The sequence below is a fragment of the Chiroxiphia lanceolata genome, chromosome 5, assembly GCF_009829145.1.
Source record: "Chiroxiphia lanceolata isolate bChiLan1 chromosome 5, bChiLan1.pri, whole genome shotgun sequence".
NCBI classification, from domain to species: Eukaryota; Metazoa; Chordata; class Aves; order Passeriformes; family Pipridae; genus Chiroxiphia; species Chiroxiphia lanceolata.
The window spans coordinates 66968316-66994342 of NC_045641.1; the positions used below are offsets into that span (position 1 = coordinate 66968316).

Sequence of the window (26027 nt, forward strand, 5' to 3'; positions counted from 1 at the left end):
GTCTATTGGTACTTAGATTTCAGCTTCAGAGTTTCTAGGCTGTGTGTTTGAATCACAATTGCCTTTTTTAATTTCAGGTGATTTTGAAATCTACCTTTACCCATACTGGTTATGTACTATCGTGCTTCTGTTTTGTGGTGGAGTAGTTCTCATATTCTAAATAGATCTGAAGAGGTAAAATTTGAGTAGTTATAAGGGCAGGTGGAAATAAAGAGCAGAGCCAAAAAAAGTGCTATCAGAGACACTGAGAGCTCTATTTAGGGAAGCTGACCTGATTTACCACTGCCTTGCAACATGTGTATGCATTTACATTTGTACCAAATAAATGAGGAATGCTTCTCATGTGTAATTAGAAGCATTTTTTGAACAGTTGTTAGTGATCTTAATGAGTTCCACAAAATGAAGAAACTGATCTGGGAAATCAGAAAAATTCTCTGTGGATAAAGTAACAGGAACATTATAAAGCACCGTAAGTTTGGCTCTTCCTAATTTCCTCTCAAGGTTGTAATTGCTTCTGTTTGATATGAGAGAACACATCACCTGTGCCCCTGTCCTTTTTGATGCATTGTAGCTACAGTGCTATATCTGCCTAGAGACACAGTTGTAGTTTAGGTTGCTTCTAGATTGCTTTTTTTCCTTTAGCTAATAAATTCAACTTACTTTCTTTAAAAATTTGCTTTTCTAACTTAAATGTAGAAGCGTTACTTATTTTTATAATTAACTTTATCTGAATTTCAACCAAAAATAACAAGAAGTATCATAGTGATTGGATAGTGTTTACCTTAAAAAAAAATCCCTCTCTTTATCTACTTGCAGTTTTTCACTAGTTGCCTAGCTAAAGTATTGAATTATTTTAACCAAATTATTTTCTTGATCTGTTGTCTGTATTCTGCTGAAATTGTTAGCTTTCATGTGTATTTAAACCTTTATCTTTAACATACAGATAGAGTTGCACACGCAGTATTGGATTCACATACTTTAATAGGTAATATAATTCTGGGAAAAAAATCTTGTTCACCCCCAAATGGACTAATTAAATAAACTAATTAACTTCCTGAGTGTTGCTAAATTCAGAAGCTGAAATGTTCATATAGTTCTTTGATTATTTTGGTTTGGATTTGTTCAGTTCTTTTATACTCTTTGATCCCATATGTAATATCTCAAAAGTGACAGGTGCCCTAAGAAATTGTAGTAGAGAAGTGTGGAATTCAAAGCAAGACTCTTACCACTTTGCTAATTGCAGTGGAGGAGCACAGGAGTGTACCTGCAACTTAAGCTGCTCTGCTCAGTCGTACTCAAAAAAAAAAAAAAAAAGACAAGCATGCCCCATGCAGACAGAAGAGATGTGCAAGGGAAGGGATTTTTGAACCACATGGCTGACCAGGAGCAGAGTCCCCTAGCTGGGAGAAGCAACCACGATGGAAAACTGTCTCAGCCTGAGAAGAAGCTCCGAGAGGCAATTTGTGTGCTGCTGGTGGAGCTGTGTGAGAGGTTCACGTTCTTTGGCATCGTGTGCAACATGATCCACTTCTGCACCGTCAAACTCGGCTACCGCAACTACCAGGCAGCCATGGCCAACATGTGCTTCGTGGGCACCTCCATGCTCACACCGGTGCTGGTGGGCTGGATTGCAGAGTGCCTCGTGGGCAGGATCAAGCTGGTGTGCATCTGCATGTTTCTACACTTCCTAGGTAGGTGACACCCTGAGGACTCTCATGTTTTACCAGTTCTCTTGCAGAAATGCATTCCCGAGCGTTGTGTCTGAAATCTAACCATTTCCTCCAGCCTTGTGGCCACCTTCTCTAACAGATAATTACTTAGTTCCTCCTCTACGAAATGCACTGCAGTATTTTTACCTTTGTGGTTTTGTGAGGCAGTGCTTTGAACAAGACTAAGGAACGTTTGTGTGTGTATCTAGTGTGTAGTTGGTGCACAAACCTGACTCCTCTAAAGTGGGTTAGCTATGCAGAACATGGATGTTCGACTCTTAAAATTGGTCCCTTTGACAAACATCTAAAGTTTTTATTTGTTTGCATTGTTTGACACCAATGCAAGGTTTTAGTCAGAGAGAGAGAGTTTGGAAACTGTTTCCCAGCTGTTGGTAGTAAGATTGTATGTGATTGTTGTGTTTGGACAAGAGGAAAAGTATTTAAGCACCTACCAGTATAAACAAACTTTGCCTGAAGTACAGAGAGTGTATCCAAATACCTGCACCCAGGGCCTGCTTTCTGTTAGCACATTCTGAACCTTCCCTGTGTCTCATTCTTGAGATCTTTTATATAAAAGCACTGTTCAAATTAAGTGTGACTGTTCTGTAGCAATTAGTGTCTCTCACAGTGGGTGGTTACTCTGTCAACTTAAACCAAGTTGATAGAAATACTTCTTACTTGAACAGTTACTGAGCATAAGCAAGTCTGATTTCTACAACAGTTGTAATTTAGACCTGCAACAAAGCAAGTAAAAAATCAGAGCCACTCCTGAAATGTTCTTGAGCTGATTACAAACCCATTATGCAAGCAGTCTGCAAAAATGATTGCTTTGTGTCCCACTGTTTCTCCTATGGGATTTTGGTTTAAATTTCCTTCTACCACTTGTCTTTGCAGTGCACATCTTAAAGTAGAAGACCAGTGACACAAACAGAATTTGAGGTATTTGGGTATTGCTTTAGACAATATTTTTTTTTTTGGAGATAGATCATTAAACATTCCTGATACATTAGAGTCTGATGAGCATTCATAGTCTTAGTAGTAGCTAATGTTTGTGTTGTTAGGCATTAATATATTTTAAGTTTAGAGTCCAATTACAACTTGAAAAATCTGTAGCTGATTAAATCTGAAAGACTTGCTTTACAGACTAGAGGTGGCAAATGCGATTCATGGCAGTGCTTCTATGGATAAAGTTTCTGAAAATCATGTGTTTTCCATGAAGGTGCAGCAGAAAAAAAAAAAAAAACTTCCACAAAAGTTTTGAGAATTTATTTGTTAAATTTTGATTTCTATTACAATTCCGGGGTTTATAGTAAAAAAGACTGCACTCTACAGTGGGGTGTCTGGGGTTTTTTTGGTTAATTGGTGGTTCAGCTGACAGAAGAACCTGAATCCTTATAAGCATTTCAGAGGGAGTTTAGTTTCTTGGAGGCCCACAGTGGTTTTGCCTTGCCTTATATAGCAACATCCAGAAAGGTTCTGCCTCTCTACAGGATTATGACTGTCCCTCTTTGCACTTTTCTGTTGTGTATCCGTGATTTTTCAATCTCTCTTTGCAACGTACCTGCTTTAAAAAATATGTGTCTGATTCTAATTAATTCCAAACGACAATTTTCTTTCCGTTCCAGGCACAGCACTATTACCTGTTGTGTCATTCCCCTTTGAAGACATTTACATCGACAGACGACATGTTCTTCATACACTGCCTAAAAGGGAGCAGAAAATAGTGTTCTACTTTGCACTACTCACTGCTAGCCTGGGAATAGGAGGCATAAGAGCTATAGTTTGCCCACTAAGTGCATACAACCTTGAGGACTGTGGACCAAAGGAACTTCTTTCGTTTTTCAACTGGTTGGTAATTTAATGTTGGCTAAGTATCTGTTGGGAATGATAGAGCATTGCCTTGAAATGCACTACAAGGTAGATTCTGTGGGTGATGGGTTTCATGCTTCGTTTTAGCCACAAGACTTGAAGATTTTGGAAGAGCTTCCAAGAGTTTCAGTTAAAACTTCATCTAACTTCTTCCTTTTGCTAGTAGGTGATAGTCTATTTTAGCCTCTTACAGAAATATGCTGTCAGAGTATTGAGGATCAAACAATATGCCCAAATGCTCAAAGATTTGACCATCCAGTTGCTGTTGGAACAACATATTCCACTTGGTTTTCTGCCTTTAGTATGGCTATCCCTTTAAAATTTTTTCCTGTTACTCCCTAACTAACAGTGACAAAATCCGATGATATATTGGAATTTGTATCAGAGTAAATTTTTAGCCATGAGAGGCAGCAGTAGAGTCTGCTGGTTTGCTGGAAGTAGGGGTTGCTTGTGGTCTATGACTGCTAAGCTCAGTGGTAGGGAGCTGCCACGTTGTTTCAGCTCTGTTCCTGGGAAGTTCTGGCATCAGATAAACCTCTTGACATTTGTGTTTTGGTTTGGTGTGGTGTTTGTTTTTTTTTTTTTTAATTCTTTAAGAAAAATTGATCTTAAGATGGTTCTTAAAATTCAGGGTGGTTGTTTTTTGGTTTTTTTTAATATTAATTATTTCTTTCTCAGTGCATCAGGGAGATAATTTGTAGTGATTTGTTTGCCTTTCCTTATCACTTCTGTAGCCCTACACAGGGTGCTATATTTTCTGGTTAAACTGTACAGTGAGGAAGTTGCAGTGGGAACCTCCAAATCCCTGCTTCAAGGCAGAGTTTAAAAAAAAAAAAAAAAAGCCCTGAACTGCCTCCTTTTCTCTCCTTTACATGCATGGTTATTAAAATAAAAACTGAGCACATTTGCATATTAACAATGCAATGCTGAAGAATCAGTGAAGATCTTAGTGAATCAGATCTCTCCTCCTTTGGGGATGGCTTTCCTGGCTATTCTTTTTTCCTCCAATTATGTTAATATCAAAGAGTTTTGAATTAAATCCAAACTTGAGTGAATAAGGTAGCTTTACCAAAGGTGGATGAGACTGTTTAGTTCCTTAGAGTAGATTCTGCCTCCTTGACCTGCCCATAGGAGAGAAGAGAAAAAAAGTCCTTCCTTTTTACTCTATTCTGAGTTTTAATCCTTAATTAGCAACATCATTTTGATTAAATAAGGCTCTGGGGGATTAAAACTGGAGAGCAATCAGTTGTTCTGAAAGATAGCTCTGGAGAATTTATTGTACTGTGGTCTTAGCCATTCAGAATTGTGTTTAATCAAAGTGACATTTCTCAGTGTTGATTACAAAGGAGATATAATGCGAATAAAAAGTTCCTTGGGGGAATCCAAATGGGTCAGTTCTTGGAACTTTGGAAATATCAAGAAAGGCACATGTGCAATTAAAAAAAAATTTAATAATTTTTGCGGTGAAACCCAAGGAGGTGCTCTTGGAGTGCAATCTCAAGTTTTAAAAAATGGAGGGTTTACTCTTAATCTCATTAAATGTCTCAGAATATAATCACTTTTCCTTGGTAAGCTGTTTTCTCTTGGTAGTTTCTTGTCTTTGGATTAAATTTTAAAATTATATACAATGAGATGCTTGCATGCTCTTGGTAAGTTTCAGTCTACGTTCTTAGCCAAGTTCTTTTTAAACAATCAGATTAATTGAATTAAAGATTGGGTTAAAAGACCTTGTAATTGCCTGTTTTCTAATTCAATCCTTCAAAAAAATTGCTTTGCACATCCTGGGCCTCATTCCAACCCCAAATATGTACTATGGCTCTGACCTTCTAAACAAACAGAATATACCAATGCTAAGTGAAGAAGGGCTTGGATTCTCTTGGACTAAATTTCCCTGAGGCCTTCTGCATTTCTAAGTGCTATTTTTTGCAGCAAGAGAAACACATTCTCTCTATGGGAGCAGGGAATGAGAGCAAAGAGTGCAATCTAGACTAGGGGTGAGAGTTGGCAGAGTTGTATCTTGTCTTACAGATTTGCTGTAAAAAAAAAAAAAAAGACAGAGAACACGGAACCATATTACAGATCAGTTTCTTCCATTATCCTGAACACACTTTACTTTGACTTTTTAAAATGTTTTTCTGTTTCTCTGGGATTTTTTCCTCCACCTTGTTTCTGCAGAGAATTCTGTAGTGATTCTGAAAAAAACTGACCTCCTCCTACAAAGCTCTAGTACAGAAAAGTATATAGCTTGGATTCTAGTCTATGCATGGAATATCTGGGCCTGAATTTGGATAAATCAGAACTTAAATTTGTGAGAGATAGGCAGGCTTACAAGATAAAAGCAAATAATATTTCAGGTGAAGAGAAATTTTCTGCATCTTCAAAATTAATTGAGAAGGCCTATTTTCATGCATTTCACATGGTCTCAGGTTGTTTCATTCAGCAGTTCCATCTCAACTGTTACATTAAGTAAAAACTTTTTGAATTCTTTATAAGCATAATACTTTTCAATGAGAGTTGCTACTTCTTTAAAGTTATCAAAATGAATGCAGTTCTGTAAAGTGTTATAAGAAGATCACTGGGTCTGTGTGGCTTGTCACAGTAGCATTTAGGTTTGTGTCTGGACTGCATTTTTGGAATGAGCCTCTCAAGTTGGCATTTGGCTCTCATTGTGAGGAGACCTCAGAGTGCTGAAGCTCCAGGAAGGAGCTGTTCCCTGCACAGCTGTACATGGTATTCAGTTTGATGTATCTAACTAAACCCATGTCCTGGTGGGATCTCTGAGACACTTTATGTAATGTCAGCCCAAATATTGCAGCATTGGGTAGCTGTGATATGAGAACTAGCCAGGTGTGCTGTCTGTTTGTGTAGGTTCTGATCTGCTGCTGTCAGTGTGATATGAGCATGTCCCTAAATTCTGATATGTGTATTGAAGGTAGTTTATCTCTCTTGTTTGCTAAACCCATTGGGGTTTTTGTCCTTCTCATTTTTGTGAGAGGGCAGGAACTTTACATTTCACGGTACAGTGGTGAAGAACAAAAGCGCTCTCCTGTGCTCAAGGGTCTTCTTTGGATCCCTCCTGCTTCCAGGCAAACAATCTTAGAGCCAAGAAGAGTGTCAGGACTTCAGGTAGCTCCAGCACACTTCTTTAGAATGTTTAGAAAAGAGCCACTGAAACTTCTAACTTTTAAAAAATATCAGGAATTCATTCAAGAAATCCACACAAGTTCTAACTGAACTTGTTGTGTAACTATATTTTTTTTAAAGCTTTAGTTGAATAGCAGTCAACATGGGTATGTACAAAATCTGTCCTACTGTAATATCATGGAGTAACATAATTGCAAAGTGCCTTTTCTTTTATGATTGAGAAGATAATTCTAGATTAATTAGGAGACAGAAATACTCAAGGTAAAATAGCATACATGAGGCAGAGGTGCCACTGAACGAGGAAAAAAAGCTTTGTTTCCTCAAGCAATATGTATTAAGCTGTCTAATTATGTGTCAGTCTATATTTCACCTTTAAATGAAATCATTTTGCTAAGGTTCCAGCAAAGGTAAAGGAATCTCCTCTTGCAGCTGCTTGCCACACGAGACCGATACACATCTTTAGAGCTAACCTGGAACTTGAAAGTTTAGTCAAAATTTATATTCTTAACTTAAAATTTCAAAGGTTAAGTCTTCAAACCAGAGTCAAATGTGAAGTAAAAATTGCTGAATTATCTTTTGCTGTCCTCCTAATCCCTTAAAGAATATTTATTGTGCTATTTTCGAGGGTTCCAAACTGCAGTAGGGCTATCAGTAGTGGTGTGCCATCTGCTTCCCAGAGTGTGTGATTTTTCCTTTGAATATGTTCTGTGATTAGGAAGGGTCCAACACTTACTTGGGAAGCACCTCTACTGCCAAAGACAGTGTCAGAGAAAAATGTTACGGGGAACCTCCTTATTAAGATATTTTCAGAAGACAACAAAAGTTCAAGTTGAGCCTTGCAACTAAGGACTGATAAATCAAATTATAATATTTCTTAAATTTCCTAACATGTAATATTTTTTAACCAAAGGATGGTGGCGTTAAGTCATTTCTCTCTTAAGCTTGAAGCATATGATTTGATGATACACAAAACTTATGCTACCAGATATTAAATGTGTAAGTGTTAAATGTTGATGTATTTAATTAGCATCACCCACAAGAATATTTGCAGTACTAGACTTGATAATTTGTTCAGCTCTACTGCCTTAGTACACTTACTTTAATCTTACACCTCTTGGAGCTGAGACATTCAAGTGAAATTCTGTTTTAATTGGTGTGTCAATGTGTTCATGGTACTGATGCTGTCCATGCTTACTATACTTAACCATGCCTTTAATTTGATGTTTTAATCTTCTGTAAAAGCCTTATGCTGTTCAGCCTCTCTTCTCTCTCTTGTCTCTGTGTACTAGGTTTTACTGGCTGGTTAACTTAAATTCAGCAGTTGTCTTTGTCAGCATTTCTTACATCCAGCAGTCTGTGGCCAGGAACCTTGGTTTTCTTATCCCATTTGTGTCTGGGATTATGGCTATCATCACGATTCACATGATGAGGGGTGAAATGATTTACAAACCCAAAGCAGGTAAGAGGCAACTTAGGAAGTAACTCTAGAGATTATTGTCACAGAAGAAATCAACTTGCATATCTAAAAAGAGTTTTTCCATAACACTGCTTTGTTTGGTTGGAGATCCTCAGGTTTTAGCTCTACAATATCTTTTTGTGAAAGAGAAAACATCCATTCTCTGTAAAAATAGACCTGGAAATTCTGGATAGGCTGTAAAAGTGGGAAGCAGTCTGTGATAAACTTATGCATGTTTTCTGACGTGTCAAGGCAGTTGTCAAAGAATTTGCCTGTGTAGGAAGAAGTACAATATCCACACTGCTGGTGGAACTGATTTTGTCACGTTTGGTTCAACCTGTGTTTTGGTCAGTTGAAGCAGAGTTTGTGCCTGTGCTAAGTGGGCTCTGTTGCTTCTCCTGAACTCACAGCTGGGCAGTCAAGCACAGTGGTTAGTCAGCTAAACAGGGTTATGCACTGGTGGCAAAGTAATTTTAAAATGCCTTTATCTTGCAGAACATCTGGTACTTACTGTTATTTCAACATGCTTGCTTACACAGCCTCAAGTGGTTTTACTCATTTGAAGGTAACTAGAAATATTGAATAGCTTTAAATAGTTCCTGTGCAGACTGTGCAGATATTTTCATATAGAAGAAGTTCTTAGGCTTCTGAGGCCTCACCAGTTGGTACCTGAGCTCTACAAAATCCTTTGATAGACAATGTCCCTCTCAACTGACCAAGCACAGAAATGTAAGAGGAGCCCAAGGTGGCTTGAAAAGGCCATAAATGGCCAAACCTTCCTGTTCTTTTTTTCGTTAGAACCCAGGATCTGAGAGCAAGTTACTACTTCATTATTTTTGTTAAATATAATCAAAGAAAAAATATATTAGCAGTGAGTGAATGAATGTGTAAATTAAGTGTTTGGTAATATTGTAGCGAGAACATCACTAGAGAGGTTTATTCTAAATAAATAAAGCCAAAAAAATGCATCCCCACCACAGTGCCCCCAAAACCTCACAATAATATGCAGCTGAGGTAAGCAGTGACTACCATCAAATTAGCTACCTTGTTATGGGGAGGCTGGGGCTCGCTGCAGTTTTACAACTTGAGAAGGTAAAAACATTTAGTATAGTCCTGAGCTGGACAATTAAATATGGACTAATTCTGTAATTTATCCTTTAACTAGTTTAATCCTACTAAGTGGAATAACATAAATTTGTAGATTATGTCTATCTTGACCATCAATCAAACTAGTAGAACATTTTTTTTCTTTGCATCAAGTGTTTTTCCCTACAACTGTTGCTTGAATGATCATATATTTTCCAAGTCTTTGCAGAATGCCAATCTCTACACTAATATCTGCAAAGTTTTTTACTTCCTTAGTGAAAATAAAAGATAATATACTTTGTATCATCCAGTGAGGTGATGAAATTAGAAATTCTTCAGTACTGTAATTCAAATCTATAGGTGACCTTAAAAGATTTTTATATTTACTGCCTTTTTTATCTTAAGGTAATTCTTCAAATGGATGTTGCATTCAGTTCTGTTTAGCTATCAAGCATGGGCTTTGTTTGCATTTCTTCCCACTGCTATAATTTTAAGGACTGGCAGGTGAACAGAGATAAGGAAAAGAATGTCTACCACTTAGAGTGCAATATAGGCTTTTTATTGCAATTAAATAGCACAGATATTTATAATTAGTTTAGGGTGAAAGAAAAAGAATATGAAAGCAAAGGGCTGAAGTATAAAGGAAAAACTTAATATCTATACAGGTTGGAAACTTCAGAAATAAAAATATGGAGTGTATGATGTTTAGCTACGTAATGTGCACTGATATAAATATTTGTGCTTTTAAAAATGTTTCCTACTAGCTGATCAGATTTGTAATCTAAAGAATTCAGCACTATGGATTTCTGTGAGGTTTACTTATTTTCTTTTAAAGGAGGGATGACGTACTTATTCTGACTATATCATTGACAAAATCCTCTTGATAATAATTAGGTTTATGTATCGTTAAAGTTGCTTTCTGTACTACAAATTCAAGCAGCTTTATCTTCCTAGTTTACTAGCTCTTATATTCTGCTGGAATTCCATGAAGAGAAACACAGCTAAATAATGTACTTGTCTGTTTTGTCTCATGTAAAATAACATTTCCAAGGCAGTTGACTGAATTTAGGTAAAGGAGAGCCTCAGCTGATCCATTAGGAAAGGCAGGGAAATATCAGGTTTTGTTGTTTCTTTTAGTCTTTTTTTCCAGTGAGAGTGAGAAAGAAGAGTTTGCCCAACACCTCACATTCCAAAAGAAGAGATGGCCATGACCACCTTCAGGACTGGGTCACATGAACCAGGACACAGCCTTGTTGTTGCTTTGTTGAACTGTCTGCTGGTCTTGTCATGGGGTTACCCTGTGCATCATGAAATCTGACTGTGCTCAAACCCTGGCAGAGTAGTAATACCACATAACTGCTTCTTATTTCTTTTTTTGAATGTCCAACCTCTAGGGCAGGGCAAAGAAAAATATTATCATTTTTCTGATCTGAAACATTTAATTACAAGCTCTGCCAATGAATTGAGCTGAAACCAAGTTTTCTGTTATCTCTCATTTACTTCTGAAACTGCCTCTGCTTTGAGAAGAGCCCTAAGTCCCACTAGTTTTCTGGTTAGCTTCTTAGTCAAGTCACTCTGGAAGTCTGAAGATTTTTTACTTTTAGTCTTCAGATTAGGTCTTAAAATAGTCTAAGATCTTAAACATCACTTACAATGAGTGGTAATAGTTGCCTAGTACAGTCATACAGAACAATAAAAACTGTACCAACTCTCTGTGTTTGCAGGCTTTAATAAGCTATTTCAGACTTTATTCCATAGTGTAAACAGTCCTCAAATTGATACTAAAGAGCCAGAGAGTTTTAAATGTTAGTTTATCTAATAAGATGCCCTTACTTAGTACTTCAGAACAAGTGCTTCCAGTAAATGTTAATGGATATTTCTAGAAAATAATTTCCATATCAGAGATAGTAGGGAGATATTTTCCTCTGCAATCTTCCTTTACCTTAATATTTGGAAAGAATTTAGTTATAGATACTCAACTTACTGTAGTGCTTCAGAACTCAGAAAAGTAGAGAAGTGCCATAACCCTTATTTGCATGGATGGCAACTTACCTAAGGTAAATTATTCTGCATTCCCAAGCCTGATGCTAACAGTTTTGTCCTCATTTTACTTCTATTTCCTCTGACTTTGAGAACCAAGTTAGCAATTCCTGAACTTAGTAACCAGTGAGCAAGTTGTAATATGCCAAGTACTGAATTGGAAGCTTTTCTGTCCCAGCCTGCTACTTGGAAGTCCTGAGATAATATTTATGGCTTTGAAATTCATCCATGAGAATTCTCTTATCAACTGTTTCTTAAAACCCTTTTCCTTCTCACTTTGCTACTGCCCTCCCAGTGCTGCTGGACTTCAGCAGATATGTAATATTACAGTACTGTCTTGAAATGAAAACTAACAACATTCAATAAATGGAAAGAAAAAGCAAAGGAAATTAATGCTTTACTTGCTCAACCTCGGCAACAAATTGTGGTGTGTTAAATAGCTGGTAGCAAAAGGCAGGCTTCTCTGTGGATGTTTGACAGGATTGCTTCTGCAACAATTAGGTTGTGAACCAACTGGATCCAAAAAAGAATGTTTTGAAACAAATCCAGACTGTTATTACCTTTCTCCCACCCAAAAAAAGAATATATCAGGTTACATCTTCCCTTCCAAAGCGTTTTGTCTTGTCTTATTTCTTTTGGCAGCGAATAAAAACACACCAATGTCTGCTGTCTCTGATTTGCTTGCAGAGAGTTCCCTGCTGACGACTTTTGGGGTGATTGGCAGCGCCCTGAAAACGCGCTGCGTGCGGCATGGCTACCTCAGCACAGGAGTGACAAACTGGCTGGACCATGCCAAGGAAAACCATGGTGGCCAGTACAGTGAGATTCAGGTGGAAAGCACCAAGTCCCTCGCCAGACTCTTCCCATTGTTTACTTTCCAGATTCTGTACAGAACGTGCGTTATCCAGGTGGGTCACACCACTTTTAAACAACAAAGCTGAAATAGGCTGTGGCACGTGTTTGCTGCTGTATCTCTAGGCATGTTTGTTCTAGTGGTTTTAATTACCTAAGAATATTCCTTGCTATAACCTCTAGTCTCATCAAATGAAATGAAAATTGACTTGGTCAAGACTCATTAAGGAGCTTGTGTGACTGCTTGCTACTCCTTTCTCTGAACCTTTACTGGTTGAAACATCTTGTACTGGAGTCCTGTGCTCCACATGCTGCTGTGTTGCAGTTATCAACACAGACCCAGGCTCGGTATTCTTCTTGAAAAATGTAATTTTCCCGCTTATTAAATGTTCACTTGCTTCTGGAGAGTGGTAGAAAATTTTATTTGCTGTTTTGGTTGCATATTTCTCCTACTGTTTTGACAGGCTTATGTGGCTGTTGTAGCTACAGTGGAAGTGGGTGGTTTTCCATTTGTGGAAAGAAGCAGTCCTTTCACAGCCCCTCTGTCAGGCTATCTGGTTCTTCTCGCTTTTGAGTGTGTGTGTATGTTATATAAATGTAAATGTGTCAAGAAGCCACTTAAGCTGACATGATTCCTTCAGATTCCTTTCTGTCTGGATGATCCTGGCTGAGCAGGACTTCGAGGTAGCTTACCCTTTGGCAACTGGAATAGCAAGTTTATGAGCTGGCTTGGAAATTCATTTTTACCTATTGCTGTTAAAATGCTGCTTAAGGAAATTCGTACAAATATGTGGCATATACTGCTTCACTGGCACTTCCTCTTGCCATCATCCCACGTTCCCATCCATCTGCTTTATTCTTTCTCCTCTTCCCTCCCCAACGCCCCCCTCTCCCCAAAGGCACAAAAAATCCCCAGCGAACAAAAAAAAACACCTACCAAACCAACAAACACATAGATTTGACCAAGGTTATGCTTTAGTGACTAGATGAAAATTAACCAAATATCATTGATGAAATTTGTAATAATCAGATATTTATCTAGAAAATATAGAAGTATTTCCACTGCTGAAAGAATCTACTTACTCCTTTAGCAGAATTTCCTGTAAGTTTAAGACTCTTTCTCAGACTAAGTGATAGATCAGTATCTTTTTTTTTAAGATTAAGAGCGTTTTCTTCATATTATTAACAGCTTTCAGTGCCTGTGATTCATGTTGATGATATTTTAATTCCTATTAAGAAGTCAATTCTTATTTGCAATAGGCATTGGAAAGAAAAGGAACCAGCAAAATTTGGCTCAGTTCTAAACTTGCATGGTTCTGTTGCTATTTATTCTCCCTTTTCAATTTATATATTCTTTTGGAGGTGGAATGTAGGGTTTTTTCGTATTTTTATTAAGATCTGACATTTGAGTAATTCCTTAGCACTGAACAGACTCCGAGAGAGCAGGGTCAACTATAACCATTGGTAAGAAACCCTCCTTGAGCTCAGTTACTAACTATACATTAATTTTCAGACTGCTACAAAGCAGTAATATTCTACCTGGGTTTGAAGTTACCAGTTATATTGAAAAGCTGTGCAGGATGCTGCAGGAATCCTGAGCTGACTAAAAACAGAAACAGAGGAAAGAAACCAGTTCTACATCGAGCTCTGTCATGACAGTACTCTGTGAATTGCTCAAGCTGGAGTCTGCCTTCAGTAAAATGCAGTGGATTATGGCTCCCTGCTGCACATTAAATTAGTTAATCAAGCTTCCTCAAAAAACAAACAAACAAGCAAACCCCCACCAGAACTGAAAAATCTGTTGGTAGAAGCCATTGGGGTTTTGATTTTATTCTTTTTTAATAAACTCAACAGATTCTGTAGAGCCTCGCACAAGCAGGAGAAATTATCTGCTTTTGTAGTGAAAGAGTCTTACAAATCTACTTAATTGCATACCCTGATGACTGCCATTGGTGGGTTCCTCATCTGCCTCTTTTTGGGTTCAGTTTTCAGCTCCCAGGAGCAAAAGGAAGTCCTCTATGTAACTGCTATGGCTCTGAGTTGCCTTAAGCTGGTTCTAATGTTGTGGCCAAATTTTCATTCCTCGTAGCTTTTAAAGCCATGTGTTGGCAAGAGTGTCTTGAGGAAAATCTCTCACCTTGAGCACACAATCGGAAGTTCAAAATTTTACTGTTCTAGGAATAAATCCTCTGCATCTTGCTATTCTAAGATTCTGTTCTGTTAAACACTGTCTGGGCAAAGAGACTAAATTTTTAGGCCATTTGGTATATTGGCTTATAACTCTAACTAGGGGTGGTCAAATAAATTCTCCAACTATTGCTCTGAACTGTTAAACTCAGGAGAAAATGTTATAGAGGGACAATGTTACATTCTGGCAGAGAATGATATTGTCACTGTCTGAAAGGCTTCCTTCATGAATGGTCATTCCTTTTGGCCAGCAGGTATTTGGTTTAATGTGACTTCTTCAGATGGAAAAATGTCAGAGAAATTTCTAAATATAGTAAAAGTCTCAACCATGAAAGATACCTGGCAAACTAATGGAGTGGGGTTCTATCCTTCAATACAGATTCCGTCAGGATATTATCTCCAAACCATGAATTCCAACTTGCACTTCAGCGGATTTGTCTTCCCAATTGCAGCAATGAATGTGATAAGCATTGTGCCCCTACTGATTCTTGTTCCTATATTGGAATGCATTAACTCCTCATGTCTCTTTAGTTCCAAGGACACTGGACATTCTCCAACAATTTACATTGGTATGTATAAAATCCACGTGTTTATACAGTTTTACTCTGTTTTCTGTTTCTGAAAGAGAAATTTCAGTATGATGGATGATCCTATACAACTATTTCTGGCTATAAATATTAAGATGGACTTGTTTTGGGATGATACTCAGAGGTAAATATGTTTCAAAGGAGTTACTGAAAGTCCTGGAAACACATACTAGAAATCAAGAAAAAAAAATGCATAGCTTTTGTGTAGGACAGAGGCAGGTGCTTCTGACCAATAAAAAATTTTGAGGCACACAAAAAATAACTACAAGTCATCCTAGTATTGGAGAGAAGTGATATTAACTATTTTCTCTTGAGAATTACTCTGACTTGGTTATCTTCTATATGTTTGTTTATCCCTTTTTGGAAAGTTAATTAACGTTGAAAGTCCTTTTTGGAAAAGAAAAAGTCCTCTAGTTAGTTGCTCTCTGATACTGGATAAATATGTGTTGCTCAAAATGGTGAGTTTGGATTTAAATAAGTAGGTTATGAACAAAGGCTTTGCTTTTCTGCTGTTTTTTACACTATAACTGCATTGTTGTTAGGACTGCAGCTCATAAGAGGGAAACTGTATTATCACTAGTACAGTTTCTTCCAGATTCTGCAGTTGTATCACAAGTGAAACAAAAGTATCTCGTTTAATTGTGTATCTGCAATGGGTGCTTTTAGAACTGATAAGCAAAAGAAAACATGCAGACAACCATGCAAGACAAAGGGGTGCGTATCACTAGGCTGCTGTTCCCGTTGGAAAGGCTGAACATTTCAGAGGTGGAAGGTTACTTGGAGAGGCACAGCTTTCCTCTCCAGTACTAGAATTTTCATTAAAATACCTAGTATGGGATAATTGTTCAGGCCTTTAGCAATTTGATTATTAAAATCCTTAACTGAAACATGCCTAAAACAAAAAGGGATCTCCAAAGGTGAAGTGTTCTCTCTTTTTCTCACAGTGGTAAAAAGAAGTCTTCCCTGTTGTGAGTCCCAGTGCTTTCAGCAGTAACCATTGTAACCTCAGGGTTGGAGTTTGGCACTCATTTCAGAGTAATTCATGGTCTAGAAGCAATGGTCACTTTGGTAGGGGTTGGGCCTCCTTCTGTAGACACTGGTGTGGTTTTTTTTTTTTTTTTTTTTATTTATTTGGCTTTTAATTATCCCCAAACCTCTTATGTTCTACAAAACAGAAGTGATTTGGAGGGATCCTCTGTGACCCCTTTCTGATGTCAGCTACATGTAGTACCACCAGAAAAGCAGCTTCCATTCTTTATTCACTTAAAACTATTCCCTTTCGTAGATACTCTCATTAAACTTCCTACATTTTTTATCTTCCAGTCTGCACTACAAATCTCAGATGAAAATATTTATAAACCACTATTTTCTCAGTGTGCTGCTATTAATTCAATGCCCCATGGCAGGCAGCACAGTGAGTACTGACACACACAGAGGTATTAATCTGACTAAATTAGCCTAATTAAGAGTGTTATTAAGTTTTATACAAACCAGAAGCATATAACACAGCAGGTTGCAATTACCCTAGTTTTAAAAATAACATCTGCATTAAAACACAAAAAACACGTTCAGATAATCCATTTTCTTTTAAACTATGGAAATTTCCAAGTTAGTATTAATGTTCTATCCTCTTATGTTGAACAGCAGTAGAATATATGCAGTGGTTTATTCTTAATAGCTTCATTTATTAAAATAGCCTCCTGTTAGAGGTGATAAATTACCTGAGGCATAAAAATACCTGTGAGTACAGGCAATGGCTTCACATATCCAAGTATATGACTGCACCTGCAAATATGGTAGACCTCTAAGTGCCAATATTTTTGCCAACAGTTAATTAAGTTCACAATTATTTTCAGGAACAAAATTGGAAGTATAAATAGGCAGTTGGTGTTAAGCCAGCCTATAACTATATTTTAATTCAACTCTTGTAAGAGGAAGGAATTTCAGCAGTTTTCTGGAAATTCTCAGTATGTTAAGAATAACAGTTTTCAAGGACGAACCATATAGACAATGTTGAACTGAAATATCTGATTGTTCTGTATGAAGGGTCTACATGAAAACTGCAATCTGTTACTTTCTCTCTAGTTGTTGGTTTATTTGTAAATTAGATATGACCTAAAAAACATTAAAATCTTAACGTAAATTTAGATTGTGTCCCAAATATGTTGAGTATCTGGACCTCTTTATGAAAAACACAAATAGTTGGTAGACTTAGGGTTTTTCCAGTTTCTTAGTTGTTTGTGGGTTTTTTGATTGTTGAGATGGGTTTGGTTTTTTTGTTTTGTTTTATATTTGATGCTGCTTGATTCAGTGAATAATGCAGAAGATTCAGTAGAGAACTGAAATTGTGTGTCTGGTGTGTGCATCAGCTACAGGCAGAAGGTTCTAGATAAAACACCTGAGCCATAGAAGTTCTTTCTGTAATATTCTTAATGGCTGACTATACTGAAATGTTGTCTTAGTCTTGGATTTACTCCATCCACGAGTGATATGGAGAACAGCTCTCCATACAGGATACAAAAGCAAGCTTCTAGTCCAATGCCTATTTGAGGTGATTTGGAAGTTCATGATGACCATTTATCCCTAAAGACATTCTGGTTTGAACAAGTATTAATTCTAGGAAAGCTTTTTAACCTGTACAATTCAGGATGTGAGATCGGGACTCACAAACGTCCAATACAACCTCAGCCTCCAGATAATATAAAGAACCTTGTCCTAGAATCACCCCCAAATATTATTAAAACTATAAAGCCAAAGCCTCAGATGGTCATCCTAGCTGCTTGTTTCAAACAGAACTGAAGGGAGAAGAGTTAGGAAAAACAGATCTCCAGGTCTCTTGGTTTCTTCCTCTGCCACATAAAGCCTTAAAAGATTAAAATTAAAATTGTTGGGCATTCACAGTTTACTTTTTTTCTGAAATGTATTGGCCTTTTTTAAGGAAAGTGCTTCAAGTATAGAACTGTGCAGTAATACTGAACTGCTTCAGGTTTCTTTAGTACCAACATAATTTTTCACTAGGAGAGCTCTTGCTTTGGAAGGTTACAAGAAGCTCCTTGAGGGCTTTATACCCGGCTTTGATAAGCTGCATTGGTTAGAAAATGCTGTTGAATTCCCTCCTGTCATCAATTTTCAAGCAATAATTCACTGATGTTCTCATTAAGCACTAGAAGAGCCTTAACAGCAAAACAGCTTCCAAGGCTCAGGTTAGGCATTGGGAAGGGTATTTAAAGCTGTGGAAATGCAGGAAAACTGTGACAGTGGAAGGGTGTGAGAGTTTGGTGCTGAGAGAAGAAACACAGAGGCCTGCAAAAACATAACAAGGCTAAGGCCAATTAGCTATATGAGTTTTCCAGCTCTTCCATATTGACACCCAAAAAGAAAAAGTTTGTATTGTTATAATACGAAACAAAAGCTTTTTACTGTTGACATCAAATCTAATAAGCGTAACAATTATCAGTCATGAAGTCAGAGGAGGCTTTGAAAGAAAAACCTAGTGCATGTATTTGAGCCAAAACTGTCAAAGGAAACCAAATTCTCCTCACATTATGGCTTAGAAATGCTGAAAAATCAGAAATTTGATTAAAATAAGTGGGAGCTCAAACCATAAGAAATATACATATTTCAGGTTCAGAGACTTACTTGAAAACTGTGCTTGCTTTGTGTGTCTCTTTTCTGAGAGGCTACAGCCATTGCACACTGTCAAGGTCAAGAAATATAAAATAATACATTTAAATTGTATCTTCTATTCAACGGGTGAAGTGTTCATCCGAGTTTTAGAACCTTTTATCATGCATTATGAGGCTAAACACATGGGGTTGGGGGTTTTTCTGGTCCTGTGTGCTTATGCAGTGCTTGCACTTGTGCTCTACCACTGAGGCAGGTGTAAGACTCCATGAGTTGGATGTGCAGTGGTATATTGAAATGTTTTGAGGATCCAGTGTATTACAGATCATGTGGCAATACTGCTTCAAGACAGCTGAGAAAGCCAGGAGGCAACTGTGGTCTCACAGCTTATGTGTAAGCACTTAGAAAGCTGGAGATTAACTCTCCCACTAAAGCAGATCTCATCCTGAAATGTTTAAAAGTCCAGCAAATGCACTATAAACAAACTTTCTAGAGCAGTTCAAGGGAACTCTAAAGTGGACGAAAAGGAGAAAATGTAGGAATCCTTGATCTCCTGAGGTGTGATATGCACAACTAATCTTTTCCTCTCCTATCTGCCACGGCCTTCAGCCCTAGAAATGTAGTATTTCGAGTGCTTGCACTTCTTTTTAAATAGAAAACAAATGGTTAAAGTTTACAGCATTAATGTGTACTTCAGAATCTTACTGCTGCTTAAGTAGGAGAACTTCCCGCTGCTTGATAGTCTTTCCTACTCAGTCTCTTGTGATATCTGGAAGGACATTTGCCTTTTCTTTCTCTCCCCCTTTCTTACTTCCCTCAATCTTCAAAAAAAAGTAAAAAGCTGTTCTTTGTGATTTTGGTCTTCAGAAAAGCTTTTCCTCTCTCTGTTATTCCACATTCTTAAATTCTTTCTGTGCTGAGCTGCTGTTCCTTTACCACATTCGTGTTTAGGTGTTCAGAAAGAATGTTTTGGGGCGGGGTAAGGAATTTACTTTTGCATTTCTTAGGAGTTTGCTTCATTATAAACACATGAAGATCCTGTACTACAGCCTTGGTGAATGCTCTCTGTGCTCTTTGCCCAGTTGTAGGTCACTTATCCGCTGCACTTTCCGTGATGGTCGCTGGCTTCTCTGAAATACACCGAAAGCATTTCCCTCAGGTGGAGCAGACACTTTCTGAGGAGGTTCTCCTGGTCTCCTCCATGCCTTGCTTCCACTTAGCTCCTCAATACATCCTCCTTGGAGTGGCTGAAGCCTTGGTAACTCCCTCCTGTAAGTAAAAACTAGTAGGCTAAAGCAAGAGTGTCCTGACTCTTGGAGAATTATATCAGCTGCCTAAATGTAGTTACAGTCGTTTGATATTTTATCTCTGGCTCTCTTCCATGGGCTTAATGAGCAGATCTGTGCTTTACCTGCTTCAGAGAAGCATGATTTGTCTTTGCTGGCTGTAACTCAGAATGAGCAATGATGTTGCTCCAGATTAACTGGAAGATAGCACAGTCCAGTCAGGTCCCTGGGGTGTGCAATCCATTATTTGGCCTTGAAGATGAACCTGCTACAGGCAGGGGCTGGACTGGATGAGCCCCTGAGGTCCCTTCTGACCTGGACTCTTCTGTGATGATTTTATTGAGACACAACAAAAATACACAGGGCAGCTAAGCTCTGGTTATGGTTTGTGACCACCTTAAAGGCCACAGTCAAAGCAAGGTGAAGCAATTTAGCTCAACACTTTCCATTTGTGGACCCAGCAAATAGAATTATTATATGTTTTTCACCACCATAGAGAACATGTGGGCAGGTAACACAATTCAACTGACTCACCTAGAGAATGTTGTAGGCAGATGCAAGACTTTTGTTAGTGGTCCAATCAGGAGTCATCAGAACATGCCTCCACAGATCATCACACCTTAACTTGTGACATGCAGCCAGAGATAAACACTCCTGTTTTTCAGAGCACAGGCAGAGCTCAGCTTGTGTCTGCCATCCATGCATTATGTAGTCATACTCTTGATTGTGAGTCTGAACCTTTTCTACCTTCCATTATTTACTTTTCCATGTCTACACTGACATTTCTGAGGCTTATTTTCTTCTGAGGAGCATGAAGAGTGTTTACCCGTGTTTTACCTTGCAGAGCTTAAAAAAAAAAGTTAGTATTATAAAAATAATGTAAGCAACATTCGCTTAGAGACACAGGTAAAGTAATTGACTGGCTGATCTCTGTAGGCATTTAATTCGATGGATTGAGTGTCTCTTGTTCCAGTACAACCCCAGAAATGTTCAGCTTTTTATTTAAGAGCAGGAAATAACTTCAGTGTCTCAGCTTCGTTCTTATACTCTAAGACTACTGAAAGCTGTGGGTCGCAGTCTGTCACTAAAAAGGTAATTTTCCCTAGTTTTAAATACTTAGCACTTTCATAATGCCTCTTCATCTGATAGCTCTCAAGTACTTAACTGAGACAAGTTTCTAGGCAGGTAATTTGGTTTCTAGGTTACAGGCTAAGTGTAACTGAAAACTGTGACCTTCTCTGTTTAGCTTAACAAAAAAAAAAAGGTTAAGAGGTGACTTGCTTACAGTCTTCTCATGCAAAAGCATGAGAAGAATACTGCTGTTAGAATAAAGCTTTTTAATCCAGCACACCGGGACACAGCTGAAGTCCAGTGACTGGAAGATGACATTAGCCTTTAGAAAAGAAATAAAATTCCATCCTGGGTTTTTTTTTTTCTTTTTTAGAGATCTTTTTAAAGGATTGTGATTAGAATTTCTTAGGAGGAAAAGCCATCTTTACCCATTTAAGTAAAGATTAAGCATCTTGCTAAGAGCTGCAGTTAGAGGCGTGATTTAAGAACCCAGGCAAATGGGACTAAGTCTAAACTTAAGACTTGCATACAGAAAACTAAAGGTAGGTGCCTAAAGCAGGTTATTGCTGTAGCTGATGGGGATGCTGGCCTCCATTCCCTTGCCCACACAGAAGTCTGGCCCCGTTTGTCATGGAGTATCTCGGCCATGCACGCTGGACAAGCAGGATCTTTGCAGTCTCTGTTGCCCCAGATGCTGCTGGAGGAGAACATGTTTTTTCCCACAGGCCTTGCACCATGTCTGATGACACCCCCAAGCAGATGGCTGAGGTTCACTGAAGCACATCTGGCAGCACTAAGCATCTGTGTTCAGGCTTCTGAACTGAGCTCCAGGTTTCTGCTTCAGTTTGAACTGAATTGCCATTCAGGAACCATTCAGTGGATCGCTGTGGATGTTAGTGACAGCCTAGACACTTAAATAGGTGTTCCAACTTTCCTGACATTTTACTACCTTTCCTATAAAGAAGGTCAAATTCAATTATCATAATAATTTACTTGACCTGAAAGTACATGATCCGAGTTGAAGACAGAAATGTTCACACTTGCAATCAGAGGGAAGAAAGGAGTTATCTAATTTCTGAAGTGCTTGGTTAGAGAAGTTAGATTTGGCATATTAAACTCTTTATCTTCATTAGCACCTCTTTTATTAGGACTGTTCAGACTGAAAAAGAGAAGGCTTCAGGTTGACCTGATTGTGTCATTCCAGTATTTCAAGGGAACCTACAAGAAAGATGGAGAGAGACTATTTACAAGGGCATGAAGTGACAGGACAAGGGGTAACAGCTTCAAACTGAGAGTAGGTTTAGATTAGGTGTTAGCAAAATATTCTTTACTGTAAGGGTGGTGAGGCCCTGGCACAGTATACCCAGAGCTGTGGATGCCCCATCCCTGCCAGTGTTGGATGGGGCTCTGAGCAACCTGGTCCAGAGGGAAGTGTCCTTGCCCATGGCAGAGGTGTTGGAACTAGATGATCTTTAAGGTCCCTTCCAACTCAAGCCAGTCTATGATTTGGTCCCTGATACTTAGAATTATGTTTATACAACATATTTCATTATCCTGTTGACAGGAGTTTTGTAAAATCATCTGTTTCAGGTGACATTAGCATCTCTTAGAATAATATCATCATTTAATGTTCCCCTACCACTAAGGCAGTTTTTAAAAACAAAATAATGATATTGTTCTCCTCCACAGAGTTAGAATGTAAGATCTCACAGGCCTTTGCCAGGCTGAATTTGTAACTCTCAGTTTTAACTAGGAAACTAATCTTTGAAGTCCAATGGTTTAAAAGAAATCAGTGCTTGCTGAAGTGCTGCAAGGGTATCATCATCAATGTGTCTCAAAACACTTAGAAATGGGAAGCCTTGTAGCAAACACCTCTGTTAGAGGCTATATTTGGGATTGCTTTGCCCACCAATGAAATGCAATAGTCTCCAGTACTACAGTATGCAACTGAAACAGCAGGGGTAGTTTAGGTAAGGAGGATGCAATTGCCCAGGCTGAATTTGGCCAAGACGCATGTTTTGCACCCTTGTTTTTAGAAGAGGGGTATAACCAAAAACTTTTTAGTCTTAGTGATTCAGATTAGCCAGGACACTTGACTGTGTGATGTTTCAGACTGTGTTGTTGCATCTATAGATGATGTCCCAGGCTCAGTTGCTTTCACTTGCCCTCAGGCTTTTGGTTCTTCTTGTGAATAAGAAAACACTCTCCATGGTGTTTTTTTCTTTAGCATGTTTCCAAAGCTCTTATTTGGACATTCAAGTTATAAAGGGTGAAAGGTGGTGATTGCAAAGTTTAATTTGTATTCAGAGATGTTTCAGGCAACTCAATATCCAAAGAGGATCCTCTACAGCATGTTTTTCAAGCTAGAGGTCATGCAAATTCAACTAATAAAGACACTGGGGCTTGGCAAGCAAGTGTGGATGAGGATATGAAGGTATAAAAGGTATGAAATTAGGAAACAGAGGTTATTGATAATCAGGGGAAATTACTTGAAAAACCAGCTATTATAAAGTCTTGCTGTTACTGTAATCTACTTTAGCCAAATTGCAGCTGGTGGGATTATTTATAGTCATCTATGCTACAACAGGACGCTACAGCTTCTCCTCAGTACCAAAGCTGTTGCTTCTTCTGGTTTAGCCTTCTGGCAAGAAAAAATGAAGAAGGATGTCTTAAAAATTATCCTGTGGGTCTGGGGGTTGCATTCTGGGGAAGAAGAGAGTTGTCCAGCTTTAAGGGAAAGAGCAAGGTAACTGTTCAAGTTAATGCAGAGCTCTAGATTTTGGAAGTATTTAGTAGGGGCAGCACTGCATTGGCCCCAGCTGAGGAGTTCCTGGTGTTCTGCAGTTAAATATCACACCTCTCGTGTTCATGCTTACTGACCATGGTGGTGTTTCTCTGGTCTTGTTTATGCCTGAGGTTTTAAAAGGTGAAAGCAACTATATGGGTGAAAGATCCTTGTGTACTTGTGGAACACTGATAGTTGTACAAGCTGTAGTTTATTACAGAGATTCACTTAAGCAGTTTAGGTAATGCTTTGTTAATAGGGTACATGCTAACACATCTGATAGTGGCAGTCTGAAAAATAAAAGCTAGACACGATCCCAGTATGGGGGAACTGGAATAGTTTATTGAACACGAGAACACTATTTTAAAGGCATCTGGGGCTGGACATGTTAATGAAGGGGATGAGCTATGTTAATTAGGGAATTACACAAGTTTTTACTACCGTTACCCAATGGGTTAAACATTTCCTTCAACTAAGATTACATAGGGGGAAAGGGATTAAGGGGTTTAGACATGGTTTGATACAATCATCTCAAAAGTCTTTTCTGATTTCTGCTGGAGCCAGGCTTGATCCATGAGGTAGAACTTTAACAGGTCTTGTGAGAAGGGTCCAGCTCCTTCAGATCACGAGGTTTTTGTCAGCCCTTGTTTTCCTTTGCTGAAAGCTGGGTTTGGGCTCCCACATCTGATTGCTCTTCTGCAGCAAGTACATTTTCTGTATAAAATATGGAAATTCTCTGTTACAGATGCTTCAAGATTTTTTTTCTGTCTTATCTACCTTCTGACATAATTTACTTCTTTCTTTCTTTTTTTTTTTTTTTTGCTTTTTTTAACCTGTAACTGTATCTGTTTCTTTTCCAAGGTGCCTTACTTTCATTCTGGCTCGTGCCTGAAAGAATCAGAGGGATTTCCATGCACTTTTTAGCTCTCTTTAATGGAGCTGGCTGCTTTATGGGAGCTTTCTTTGTTCAGACAGTCCACGCAGGCACTCAAGGTAAGAGTATGCTCATGGTTGGTGTTGCGGAGCAGTTTTCTCATATTATTGATTTGGAGAAGTAGGCAGCAGAATTAAAGGAGATGCCAAAGTTTCATTGATTTGCTCTCACAATTAAGATGGAATTAAGATAGGAAATAGCCTTCCAACTGTACTCATCCAATTTTAATGAGTCATCTTAGTTTTGATAGTTGGAATAATTAGAGGATGGCATCTCCCAGGAAGTCCTCACATCCAATCCCTGTACTTCAGTTCTGGGAGACAAGAAAGTAAATTGGCTAGGAAGCACCTTTTTATGTTCATAAGTTCATGTTATTCACGCTCATGTGGAAGCCTCTGGCCATGAGAGGAAGATCTGTACTTTAAAGAAGAGAGAACATGCATTCCTGTCTGTTCCACAGAATCACAGGGAAAAGAAGTGGATTGAGTGTTTCAAGGCTGTCTAGGGAACTGGTTCCCCTGGACCCATTACTTTTCTCTTGCTTTCTTTACATCATTTCCTTTGCCTAGCTATTGGAAGAACCAGATTCAGTGAAAATATGATCTCACCCTTTTGCAGGTGAATACTGCAATTCCCAGAGAACTTCCTGTTCCAAAAGGAGTTATTTCAGATTCAGCCTGTTGAGGTGAATTTAGTGTGAGCCTTGAACTGGAGTTTTTTCTGGGTTGCTGACTTTCAAGATAAGCCAAGAATTTCTTAGTCATTTTTCCTTTGCTGATGAATCTTTGTTCAATACAGAAAAGACTTGTTTCATAAGTAAATTTAAAAAGTAAAGCACTTGAGCACTTGAACCGAGGGACAAGGATCCCTTTGTTCACGCCTGAAATAGTTCCACTTGCTGAAGCAGTACTTCTAAAGATGCTTTCCACTGATAAGCTCTTTTGGTACTGTGTTACAGAGAACTGTTCTCTGAGAGAGCACAGCTCCTGGCCCCAATGCATGACACCACTGCAATTACCACAGCTGCAGAATTTTGCAACTGCTCAGGATTAAGTTTTGGGTTCTTCTCTTTCCTATGTAAAGAATCGTGTATTTTAAAAACAAGGGAAAGTGGGTATTTTGAAAGGATGACAGGAAGTTTTTATTCCTACTTGCAAGATCTGAACAAACAAATAATGCTTTGACATGCAGAGCTCGTTTTAAGTTAAAAATTCAATTAAAATTTTATTATGAGGTATAAAAACATCACCTAGAGATGGGTAAAAACCAGGAATGTTTACAGAAATGAATCAGGCAAAGAGCTATTAAGTACCAAGACATCCAGTGTGGAGAGGTGAGCTCCTTGAATGTCCCCCAGTGGAACAGATTGTTTTTCATTGTGTTCTATGGGTTCGGTA

General features: G+C 38.3%; 1 protein-coding gene across 1 annotated transcript in view; it reads left to right on the forward strand.

Annotated features, from left to right (window-relative positions):
- Positions 1-1321: 1321 nt before the first annotated feature.
- Positions 1322-26027, forward strand: part of SLC15A5 (solute carrier family 15 member 5) — a 33762-nt gene continuing 9056 nt past the window's right edge. The window contains exons 1-7 of the mRNA XM_032688722.1: positions 1322-1691; positions 3335-3557; positions 8012-8181; positions 11992-12212; positions 14723-14912; positions 19637-19825; positions 24558-24689. Coding sequence (XP_032544613.1) covers positions 1322-1691; positions 3335-3557; positions 8012-8181; positions 11992-12212; positions 14723-14912; positions 19637-19825; positions 24558-24689 — 1495 coding nt within the window. The remainder of the gene's footprint in view (positions 1692-3334; positions 3558-8011; positions 8182-11991; positions 12213-14722; positions 14913-19636; positions 19826-24557; positions 24690-26027) is intronic.